Here is an 11999-nt window from a genome sequence, read left to right as displayed (position 1 = left end):
CAGCAGCAAGAGGGCTACTGAGGTCTCCAGGTAGATGGTCACATCCAAGTGGGCTGGCCAACATGCCTCCAGGGAAGGGCCAGGAAAAGCCAAATCCCCCTGCACAGCTCCTGGCTGCTCCCCACGGAGCTGGGCTGGGATCTCCACAGGCTGCCCAGGCCCTCTGTGCTACCAGGGGTGTTGGGAGATGTCCAAACACTCCGCTCACACCCGGCTGCAGATGGGCCACAGTTGGCTCATTCAATAAGCCAGCTCTTAGCAAGCTTCTGTAGCTGGGGTTTCTTTTTTTCTCTAGCTGGGGTGGGGATTTTTTTTTGGTCTTCTTGTTTCTACTCTGGCATGCCAGAAAGATTTATAGAAACAACATCAAAAGGGCTGAAAGTGTGGAGGATGTATGTGCTAAACTGACCAGTGGCCCCCCGGTCTGCCAAGCTGGTATTTATTACAGCACTGGCAACCATGCTAAGATCAAATTCAAAAGTCAACAGGGAAAATTCATCAGGGCTGACCACTTGCAACCAGCTTCCTAGGAATCCCTGCTCCTTCCCTCCGATGGCATGATGAGAGTGGAAAGATAAACTGGAGGTAATGAACAGCACCAAAAATACATGAACAAAGAGCACGTTGGTGACTGTGGTGTGGAAAATACTCACACGACTGCAGGATGCTCAAGGGAAGACTGGACTGACTATTATTTTACCCTGCAAAACCTCCAAAGAGAAGTTAAAAAAGACAGAGCCCACGCAGCAGTGAGGACTAGACAAGGTGAAGGTTATTTTTGTTCTATCATCCTAAGAAAATCTACTGCAGAAGCAGATGAGTGGAAAAAAAATGGACAACACAGGATCCATTCTTTAAAAATACACAAAATATTTTTATAGCTAACTACAAATATAACAATAGGTATTTACAAGCTCCCTTAGTGTGTACTTACACTTACCTTTTTGTTTGCTTTCCTAGAACTAAAGCTGCCATACTCTTCAAAGACTTGAGGGCTGTTTCAACAGCTGAATTACAAAACAGCCCAGTCACAAATTACAAAATAAACTTGATGGTTTAAATAAAGAGGAAAAAATAATCCACAAGTCACTTCAAGGTAGATTTATATAGGAAAGATTATCCTGTTGGCATATTCTCTAGGTTTATGAAATGGCAAACTTTTAATATTTTCATTTAAGGCTTTGATGTCTTGGATCCTGAAGAGAAGCAGCTATCAGGTCACTCGTTCCTCACCTTTCAGACCACAACCCTGCTGAAAAGGAAACTGGGTTGAAGCCATTTGCCCCCCAGAGCTCCTCCTCTACACCTGGAAGAGGCCTAAATGGCAGGACAGAAGTCCCAAGTGATGCTTTTCTAGGGGATGTCAAAGCTCAAGGGCAGCCACTTCCCAGCTCTCCTGGAGGCAAGGCTTGGAAGCTCCACTGCTCCAAACTGTTCCCTGGTTATCTCAACCTCCCCATCACCAGCCCCGAGCAGAGCCCAAGCAAGTGTTCAGACTTCACAACTTGGAGCAAGGCAGGTTCTGGGCAAGGTCAGAGAGCAGATGGTCCCTTTTTGCTTCCATCTCAGCAGTTTAGCCCAGCCCTGATGGTTTAGCTGGACAGCACAGCACAAACCAGACAGCTTTTGATGCTTCTGAAAGCCCAGGAGGTGACATAGTTGGCAGTCAGACTCTAACACCACCCTAGAACAAGATCTTTTTGAAAAGAAATGTATTTTTTCTTCATAAATACAGTACAATTACATTTTACAATGCCTTTTTAACTTTCTAGACATAAAAATGCTAGCTTTTAAAAAAGAGTTCCTATACAAATACATGAAAAGAGACCCCCCCACACCTCCCCACAGCCCCCAGCACGGAGCAAACCCGGTGGCGCGAAGCAGCACGTGACCCCCAGGCTAACCCCTGCCAGCCCTCTGAGGGGGGCAAAGTCACATTACTGTCCTGTAAGGGGGGGAAAAGGGGCTCTGCTTGCCTTGCCTGCACCGAGTTGCTGTGGGCACCCTCTGAGAAGGGGTGGGAAGAGCCCACGAGGGCTCTGCTGACGGGTGGCTCGGCTCACGGGGCACACGCCCCTGCCCTGCCCGCCGTCGGGGTGGGCTCCTGGAGCTGGAGGTGTCCTTGGAAATGGCTCTGGCCTAAAACTCTGAGAGTCCTCTCGCTCAGGCAGCCTCAAAAACGAAGCAAAGCTGATGCCAGTTTTCAGCCTCTCACTCTACCAGCTTGCCAACGGAGGCAGAGACCACACACAAAGGATTTCAGCCCCCTGACAGCCCTTGCTGACCTCAGCCACCCTCTGCAGACTCCTGAGGGGCACCTCAACACATCCCCACGAGGATTTTCTGTCTGCAGGCAAAGAACTGCTGCTCCAGACCCCAGGAGAGTGCCCAGGTAGGAGCTATTTGAAGCTACTAATGGCATCAGGCCAGACGGGAACAAAAGCCTCCATATCTCAGGCAGTTCCCTGAGCCATCAAACCCCAAAGGAACTGCCCAAGGGATGGACTTGTGAGTTTGGCCATTCTGTAAGCACTGAAAAGAAACAGGAAAAATAACTAAATTTGATTTTCTGGTTTTGCTCTACAAGGAAGAATATGTGGCTTTCTTTATAAAAGCTACAATTCTGCTTCTAATAGCCGAGTTTAAGAAAAACTCTTAGTCTAAAATTTTGGTTTGCAAAGATCATTGCAATCATTGTGTTAAAAATCACTTTCTACCAGAAATAAGCTCTACAGAAGGAAAAGGAACTAGGTGTGCAGTTTGTCTCCTTAAAGCAGTTTCTGTTTAAAACCAAAATAAAAATCTGTACAGAGAGACTGAAAATTATAGTACACATCTTCCTCAAAGCAAGCAGCTCTTTTACATTCACATCAGGATGGCTCTGAGGAAGCTCGAGGGAAAGAATACATTCCTGATGGCTCCAAGTTTGTCAGCACGGGGAAAACAACCTCAGACTTCCACACCAAAGAGTTTGGGGGGTTTGCTTTTGGAAGAAACCAAAATGACAAAACGGGGCAAAGAACCCGATCTAAGTGATGCAGAACTGCACCATCTTCTCCCAAAGGTCCTTCCACGGGCATAGAACTGCCAGGGCTCCTGCAACCCCGATGGTTTGGACTGTCAGAGATGCCTGGCTCCCATTTTTGGAGGAGACACTTGCTGTCCACAACCTGTATGTTATTCACAGAAAGCTATTATGTCCTTTTTTCTTTGCAAAAATAGTGTACAGCAGCATTCAGTTCCAAAACAATGAGCTGCAAGGAGGATAAACAAATTATTTTTACCTAGTCCAGCTGAACAGCCAATATTGACTAGGGAAAAATGTTTATTAAAACACATTTTATCTGTCAAGGATCCAAATTTTCCAAGGCATTTTAGAATCAATGTGAAACAAGCGAGTTGGAACTGTTTATCTACAGCTCTACAGCTGCAAAACTTCTTTGCTGCTGCTGGGAAGTACTTGTAAAGATGGAATGTAATTTCTCCTGACTTTAAGAGAACAGAAAAGCTCTCAAACATCTCTCCCCCTTTCATACAAACACTCAGTGGTATTTGATCTCCCTTATTGTTCATTCTAAGCCCAAATCACAAAATATAATATTGAAAATGATGGTGAAATGGCAAAAAAAAGATGGATACCTTGAGCTAATGAGAGAAATTTCTCCTCCATTTCCAACAACTGTGGGGGAGGAAGAGAAATCACCTCAAACCATCCAGAGTGGGCATTACTTCATATAATGGGATCAAACAGAATCCAACTCATGGCTGACCTTTAGGCACTGCAGCAGACAGAAGGCACCTCCTCTCACCTCCCAGCCCTCCACTGTGGAAGTCATGTACCTGTTGATCTGGTAAGGCCATTTCAACTGGACACCGTATCAGCAGTGTCAAGTAAGGAGGAATTGAGCACATTCACTAACTGCTTGGTGATTAATTGCTGATTTTCCTTATTTCTGGGGTGAAATGAAATATTTCTGAAATGAAAATATGGCTAAGGAAAATGCTGCACAGAAAGCTGAGACTAGCCAGGTTCCCAGTGTGCGACCACTGGCTAATAACATTCAAGTAAAAAACCCCACAGTTTTTAACAAATTGATATTGAAGTGTTTTAACAAAATGCAAAGACAGTAACAAAAAATATTCATGTACTTCTATTGGTCTTAATAGCTCCACAGCATCTGCAACCATAGCCTTGCTGCATCTGTGCTAGTTCCCAAAAGTCTGAGAGTGAATCTGATGACTTCAATGTGCAACTTTCTTGTGTAATGCCTCTGGGACCTTTAAGCTGCACTCTCCAAAATAAAATTTTGGAAGGAGAAAATTTGCCATATAAAACTTCACACAGAGCTTCTCTTTAGAGCTCTACCACTGAGGCTTTCCCGTATGGGAAAGAATCTTGTATCTCCAAAAAGGAGAGACAAACAGAGTAGAAGAGCATTTGAAATATAGAGAAACTTGCTACAGAGGAAGATCTCCACAGATGCAGTAGGTGAAGTTGCTAACACTGAAAAGCAACAGGGCTTGCCACTTGCACTATGGTAAATTTGGAGGAGTTCCACTAAAGCCAATGGAATTACACTGGCAGAAATCTGCTCTAACAGACCAGGGCTGAGCCTGTAAACTCTCCTTTCTTAATTTAGGTTAAACACGAATGCAATATATTACTTACTATCCACTGTATAAATTATTGGAAAAGTACTTCAGTATAAAAGTGTGGCAAATCTTTCACTGAGACTGAAAACACGACATGCGACATTAATCACCGGAGTCATTTTTTTAACAAAGGAATAACACAATTTGGGAAGTAAAAAAGAAAAAAAAAAAAAAAGAATGTTACCACACTGCAGATGGAAATCTTTCCAGCCTACGGATGTGAAATATCTATTCTGAGTTCTGACACTGAGTGGAAAGAGAAACCTCCCCTGATCACAGCTCAGATTTATAGAAGTTTCTCAGAACAGCTGAAAACCCCTCAAGTGATGCTCAGAACTGAGTCCCTGGTTCTGAGCACTAGAAGGTCATGGTCACCTCACTATGTGCATGCTACACGTTGAACGAATAGCTGTGAGAGCAGCTACTTCTTTAAGACACTTTAAAAATACTGAAATGAAAGATCAGATGTAGTGCACCTAAGTTCTTGGGTTTTTCTTCAGATGTCACCGGACCCAGTATTTAAAAAACAAAGGGGGAAACTTTCAAAGAACAAGTGTTATGGGTTTTTTATAATTTAGAACAAATTATAAATTAACCTGACCATACTTTTGAGACATAATATACAAGAGCAAACAACTGAGTGTTCTTTTATTACTCAGGTACTACATTTTTTTCCCAATAAAAATGTCTTTTGAAGATTTCTTGCTACTGTATCCCAACTCAGATCCTGGTACAGCCTTTCAGATGAGGTATTCTACCATCTCTCCATCTGGGAGGTCCGGCCCCATGCTCTGAACAGGAGTTTTTCTTTCAAGAGTGCTGGAGTGGAAGAGTGGCCCATCTACATGATGAGGAAAAACAAGAGACAGGTAATCAAAGCTGTAACTTCAATGGGGTTAGGAAAGTCACCTTCTATTGTTGGCCAGACGACAGCTAACAATGCCCTATTTCACTTTAAAAAATTCCATTCTTCATGCATGTAGCCAGACAAATAAAGATATTTTATCAAATTCCCTTTGGGTATCTCCCACTGATACACAATGGCATATAAAACTGGAGTGACTGCATTTAAACCAACACAGTCAGCATAAACTTTCACCACCAAACCTGTTCCCCTGTCTCCCTCAATACCCATTCAATAGCATAGCACGGGCAAGATGCACAGCAGACCAGCCAAAGCCACTCTTCCATAAAGAACAACATAATTGTAACGTGTCTGTAAGTAGAAGCAGCAAGGTTGTGTAATCTGCATTGATTTGGCAGAGTGGGCTGGAAAATGAGCAGCTCTTGCCAGCTCGGAGCTCTGTGGGAAGCAGATTCAGCTTCTGTGACAGTCACTGTCAACTGGATCCCCTTGTGCCAACGCTGAAGTCGGTCCTGCAACTGGGACACTATAATAACCAGACAGCTTCATCAGGATAGCTACCTTCCCTTCTTCTTCCTCACCTTATCTGAGACCACTTTGCTTTGAATGCTCACCAAAATGCAACGGCCACTTTCTACAGCCCATTTTCACACGCAGTTTAAACCCTGTGTGCTACTCTGTTTACTTCAGACTAGACACTGACCCAGAGACTACCCTGGGATTTGCATATACCTGCTCCAGTTCTTAAATCTTGCTGTACCTCTCCACCCAGTGTGTCACATTTATGCCACCACTCTTAAGGCTTCTCTCCCTTCAGAGTGTTGGAGACCTCTCAGAAACCCACCTTCCTCACAGAAACTAAGCCCAGTTTTCCTGAAAGGAAACAGGGACAGCAGGGCCCGTCCCACAGAGCAGAGCTGGTGGCGAGGGGGTGGCAGGGGCCCCTGTGGGCGAGCAGCTGAGCTGTGTTACCTGGTTTGTCTGCAGTGTAGGCCAGGGTGGTGCTGGGGAGGCGGCCTGGCGCGGGGGCCGCCGCGGAGGGCGCGGCTTTGCCCTGCTCGCTGCCCCGGTCAGTCTGGGTGCTGCAGTCTCTGCTGCCTGTTTTTGAGTGGGCTGACAGCAACGGTGTGGAAGGGAGGACAGGAGAGGGGGTGGAGGGGATGGATTCGGAGCGATACTCTGTTCCCAGCAGGCCTTTGTGGAGAAAGGGAAAGAAATGTCACAATCCCGGAAAACCGAGTGGCATCAGTCCTGCACCCCTCTGTCGTGCTCACTCTAGGACGTGGGAAGTGCTCTGTGCTTCAGCAGGCAGCACTGATGGACCTTCCTCCAGCACCTTTCACCACGGGGTGCTGAAGTACCTCAAGAATAGCAGTGTCCTCATGTTGCTGCATGCAAAGATACATGAGTGGGCACTAACACCCTGCTTCCCTGTCTGTAAGCAGGGGCCCACCTACAGCAGGGTAAATCTGTACACTCTGACATCAGCTGCAACAGATTCTCATTTATATTTCAGGGTCCTTCAGACCCACAGGGAGGGTCTTTGGGCCTAACTTCCCTCCAGAAAAAAAAAAAAAAAGCAGCAAAAAATCATCTAAGATTTGCTTTGTTATAACCCATTTTCTCTGAACAATGGTGTTGAGCCATTCCAGACAGGAATGGCTGCTCATGCAGGCACAACACTACAGAGAGCAGTCCTGATTAGTATCTTTGCTCCTATATGAGGAGCCTTTACACCTTCAGACAGCTCTAACAGCCCAGATGAAAAGCAAGTGCTTGGGAACTGTGAAAACTAGATCTCAAATATCCCTACAGTCAGGCACCAAATCAGGAATAAAGGCTTCTGTATTTGAATGACAGAGCCTGGACAGCAGAAGTCACTATTTCCCAAAAGTGATTAAAACAAGCACTTGTTCCAAGTGTGTCCCATCTTTACTTAGATGATTCAAAGTCAGCTTTACTGCACTCCAGATCAGCTGGTGTGTCTGTCCAACACACCTTCTCCCCTCTGCTGCTCCTGCTGCCCCTCTGAGCAGTGACTCGCCCATCCCAGCCGCCCCTGGTATGTAAGACTCACCCAGGCTGCCCTTCCAGCTCTTGTCCTCCCTCTTCTCCTCCAGGATGGGAGTGCTGCTGAGTGTTGAGGAGTGGGACAGCAAGCCCGAGCCGGCGTTGGAAATGGACATGAGGGACTTGGCAGGTCTCATGGAGGAGAGCTGCTCCGTCTTGCCCGGCTCCTTGCGGGAGCGCTGCTGCAGCACTTTGATCATGGCATCCTTCTCAATGATCTGAGCATGCAGGGTCTTAATCCTGTTTGGAGAAGTACAAACAAGAACAATGTACTTGCACTCCTGTCTCCTTGGACTGAGGCCTCAGTGTCCCCATGGCTGCGACTGGGACTGCCTTTGGCATTTGGGGAGGCAGAGAGAGGACCCCAGTGAGCTCACTGGCCTGCATACGGGCTGCTCACTGGCCCACCAGAGCAGAGCATGAAGCTGCTCTGAACAGCCATGGCAGGGGCTTTGAGACAAAGCTGAGAGTTACAGGCACGACATGAGGCCAGCAGAAAGAAGAGGATTAACACACTCTGGGGTGTCTGCTCTGGACCTAACCCCAGGGAAAACAGTTCTGTGAGAATGCTAAGACATGGCTGGAACCTGGGGTCTGATGAAGGTGCCCTGAAGAGAGAACAGGAACAAGCTAGATGCAAAAAACCTAAGACAAGACTTTTTTGCATTAGCCATCAGTATCAAGACAGGTTTTTGATTGCTATGTTAATACATCCTTGGTCAAATGAGTGTCTGGCATTGTACACTGCTGCTATGGGTGAAGACACAAGAATTTCTGGTTCTGAGGCGTCTACCCAGACAATTCATTTAAAATCTCTCCTAAAGAAGCCAGATAGGACCGAACAGCATTTTACCTTCCCTCCATGTCGAGACACCTCCTGTTGGCAAGCAGGATCTCCTCCTCCTCCTTCTGGATGCGAGCTTCCAGCGAGGTGTCGTAGCTCGGGTTGGGCGAGTGGCTGATCACCGTCGTGTCCCTGAGAAAGAGCAGCAGAGCACATGAAGAACCAGCCACATTTGGTCTGTAACCTAACGGATTTCACTGTGCTGTCACAAACTGATTGACGAGGCAAATCCAAGGACATGGGGAGGGAGAAGGATGGTATAGAGCACTAGGCACTTTTCTTCAATTAAAACAGCACAAACTTCACTTCGGAGATGGAACTTCTTCCCTTCCCCTTCCAACAGTATCACAGAGGGAGTCTGAGTATCAAAGGGAACTAGGCATGGAAGTTTCTTAAGCAATCCTAAGAAGCTTGGTCCAAAAAACTTGAAGCAGGCTAAAGCCCCACTCCATATAGTGCCTGATGTTAAGACTGTGATAGTTGTTCAGTCCACTAACCAAAACATAATGAGTATTACATTCATCTTGTTGCTGGAGCAGAGTCACTGTGCCATGCTCTGTATCACTGCATGACTCACAGCATTAAGAGCATGGTACTGAGATTGCTATGTGTTAACAGAATCAGAAAAAAACAAACACACTCAAAAATGTAGAGTTACCCAGAGCTCCAATTCATTGTATTAAGAACTCTGTTCTCTCAGACCAAGCAGGTTTAAAAACTGTCTGATAAATGTACTTTTAACTCTGCAAAAGTTCAAATCAGCAACAGCAAACCAATGTGAAGGGCATAAGAAGGTCATTCACCAAAGAAACCTGACCTGACGCAGACTCCTGCCTGTGAGGTGAAGCATCCTTCCTGCAAGCTCAGCTTCCTAGGGATGCTATTTTCCATTATTGAAGAAAAGAGAAAGAAATCTGTGCATGGTGTAGATGAGGTGTCCACTGAAATTAATGGGATCCCTCAGCCTGTGTTGTTGAAGGAGATACCACGGGTGCCAAGCACATACAAACTTGCAGAAGTATTGACACTAAGGGAATACTCTCGTTTAGGGGAGAAGCAGCTAGAAGGAAATGGAAAAACAGAGGTTGGGTCTTTCCTGCCTGGCAGGCATTCCCGTTCATTTGATGAAACCTGAACAGGCCTAATGCATCCCCTCTCACTCCAGGATAAACAACAGGCCAGACCCCTACTTATCAACGCAGGCTGAAAATATAGCGTGGCCTCTAAGGACAAGCAGCAGCAAGAGCCTCTAGAGAATGTCTGGGGAGGTGGAAAACAGTGCACAAGAAGCATCAATACCCTAAAATAACAGCCTGCTTCTGGAGCAAGATAAGATAAGTCATTCTTTAAACGCTAACACGGCAGATCCACAGCTTCACCCCTGTAATTCTCCTATGATCTGACGAGCTGGAGCCAGCTGCGATAACATCCCTCTTTGAATCTGGTTCATGAAACAATCTAATATAAAATCTGCCATCAAGAACCAAAAGCTAGAGAGCAGTGAGATGATATGTAAGCAATACCTAACGCTGAAGAGCCGTGCTCTGATAACAGCTCTTGTTTACCAGCCAGCTGAAGCACTCGGGTCTGTCTACAGCCATAATAAATATTTCTGTACAGCTGTCCTGGAATGTGAGTTTGTTACCATATTTCAGACACTGTTCCCATCCCTTCCCACCCTCACAGGCTGCACTCTCCACACACAGCAGAATGTTTTGAGCAGATTTCCTAGTAGATGTTTCTGGTTAGTAACCATGTTGAGGACAATACCACAAAGTAATTTGCAAAAACATTCTGGAGAACAAGTAAGCCATTCAGGGTGAATGATGTGAATCACCAAGCTCACCCCATCTCACATGACTTCAGTGAGGACTGATTCCTGTTCAAAAAAAATTTAAAACAACCCCCTTTTCATATACCTATTTTTGTATCAACGGCTTCTAGGAATGGTTCAGAACAATTCTAGGCTGGAAAATGGTTCCTGCATGTGGAGGCATCTTCTCCTGGAAAAAAGCTTCAAATCATTGGCAACTGCACAGCTCCCACAAGAAGCAGCCAAGCTCCACTTGCAGGCAGAAGCCTGAGAAGCCATTCAGACCACAAGGCAAGCTCTCATGAGAGGGTGGCATGACAACATTCCTTGGTGCAAAGTAAGACATTCAACTGGAAAAAGAAACTAATCCCTGTACTCTGAGAAGTTTCATTTACCTCTGAGCAGCCACAGTTGCAGCTGCATCCAAAGCAAACTGTCTCATCACACTCTCCTCCAGGTATTTCTGTTCCCACTTGGTCATGTCAGCTTCCAGAGCAAGAATCCTTTCCTCCTTCTCACGCAGGAGCTCCATGAGTGCCGTGGCGTTGTACTCCGAGACGTTGGCAGCCTGAGATGTGCCCTGACGCTGATTTCCAAAAGCAAAAGAAGTCTCAGGATGCACTGCTAAGACTCAGGGTTGGGTTGTTTGCTTTTTACCTGAAGGATGGGGTCTAGAATAGCACTGGCTTGACACAAGAACCCCCCAGAGGTTGCCTGTGCCATGTTGGGCAGACTAGGCCATGGTAATGATCTCCTTTAGAGTTTAATCTGAAACATCTACAGGGCAGTTCAAACTCACTCTATCAAAGCCAGGAAATAAGCTTGTATAATGCAGGATAATGCTTTCTATTTTCCAAACATTGAAGCTCAAATGAAAACGTCAAGCAATGTTCCCAAGAAAGACAGCTTAACTCACAGCACCCATGCTAGAGAGCTCCCTGGGGCCATTCCAGAGCTGGTCAACACTAATAAGCAAATACCTGAGGTGGAAAATACTCCTCCTGAGGCCCTTTTCCATGTGCAAAGTCCCACACGTGCATCCCAGAGCTAGATTGTGCTATTCAGGTCTGATATGTCCAGCCCATCCCTAATGCCTGAAGTAGCACAGACTTATTCCAATGCTGTCCCAGCAAAACACTACCTCATATACAAGTAACCACACCTTTAAAAAAAATTCATCCAAAATGTTTTTAAAGGATTTGCTTATTAAATCAATACAATCAGTGTATACCTGTGGATTAAGTAGCTGGTGATTAAAAATAATTCATGTCTAAGCCACCACGTGGAAGACAAGCAGTCCTCCCTTTCAAAGCCAAAAAGAGTGGAGATGTGCTGAGCTAAGAGTCCAAAGGATAAAATGCATAGTTTTATAAGGAAGTCTCATCTGGGATTAGCAGGATATTTGACTTAAAAAAAAACCCAACAGCTTAAAAGAAAAGAAAGTGAGCAGACAAACTATTTTATGTTCAGCTCAGAATTGTTCCTCATGACAAGAAAGCCATTTTTTTGTGTTGATTCAGGCTCAGTGTCAAAAATCATGGTGTTCAGCATACCTCACCTTCCAAAGGTAATGCAGAACATTTTATCAAGTTACTCTAACTCCTACTAAAAACAATACAAAAGTATGAGTAAGATTTAAATAGCCATTCCTGTGCAGTGGTGGTAGCTGGGAAATGAACATAACCTGAAACCAAATATGATTCAGCATACAGGCCTGTATCCTGTTCCCAACCAAATTTACCAGCCTGACAATT

General features: G+C 45.4%; 1 protein-coding gene across 1 annotated transcript in view; it reads right to left on the bottom strand.

Moving 5' to 3' along the window:
* Positions 1-5393: 5393 nt before the first annotated feature.
* AMOT (angiomotin) overlaps positions 5394-11999 on the bottom strand; it is a 31970-nt gene continuing 25364 nt past the window's right edge. Inside the window, exons 8-12 of the mRNA XM_008935627.1 lie at positions 10641-10831; positions 8442-8564; positions 7596-7828; positions 6491-6712; positions 5394-5494 (exon numbers count right to left, since the gene is read on the bottom strand). Of these exons, the coding sequence (XP_008933875.1) occupies positions 5394-5494; positions 6491-6712; positions 7596-7828; positions 8442-8564; positions 10641-10831 (870 nt within the window). The remainder of the gene's footprint in view (positions 5495-6490; positions 6713-7595; positions 7829-8441; positions 8565-10640; positions 10832-11999) is intronic.

This window comes from Merops nubicus, unplaced genomic scaffold, assembly GCF_000691845.1.
Source record: "Merops nubicus isolate BGI_N331 unplaced genomic scaffold, ASM69184v1 scaffold4172, whole genome shotgun sequence".
NCBI lineage: Eukaryota > Metazoa > Chordata > Aves > Coraciiformes > Meropidae > Merops > Merops nubicus.
Note: the sequence above shows the minus strand (reverse complement) of the source record. Positions and strands in the feature narration are given on the sequence as shown.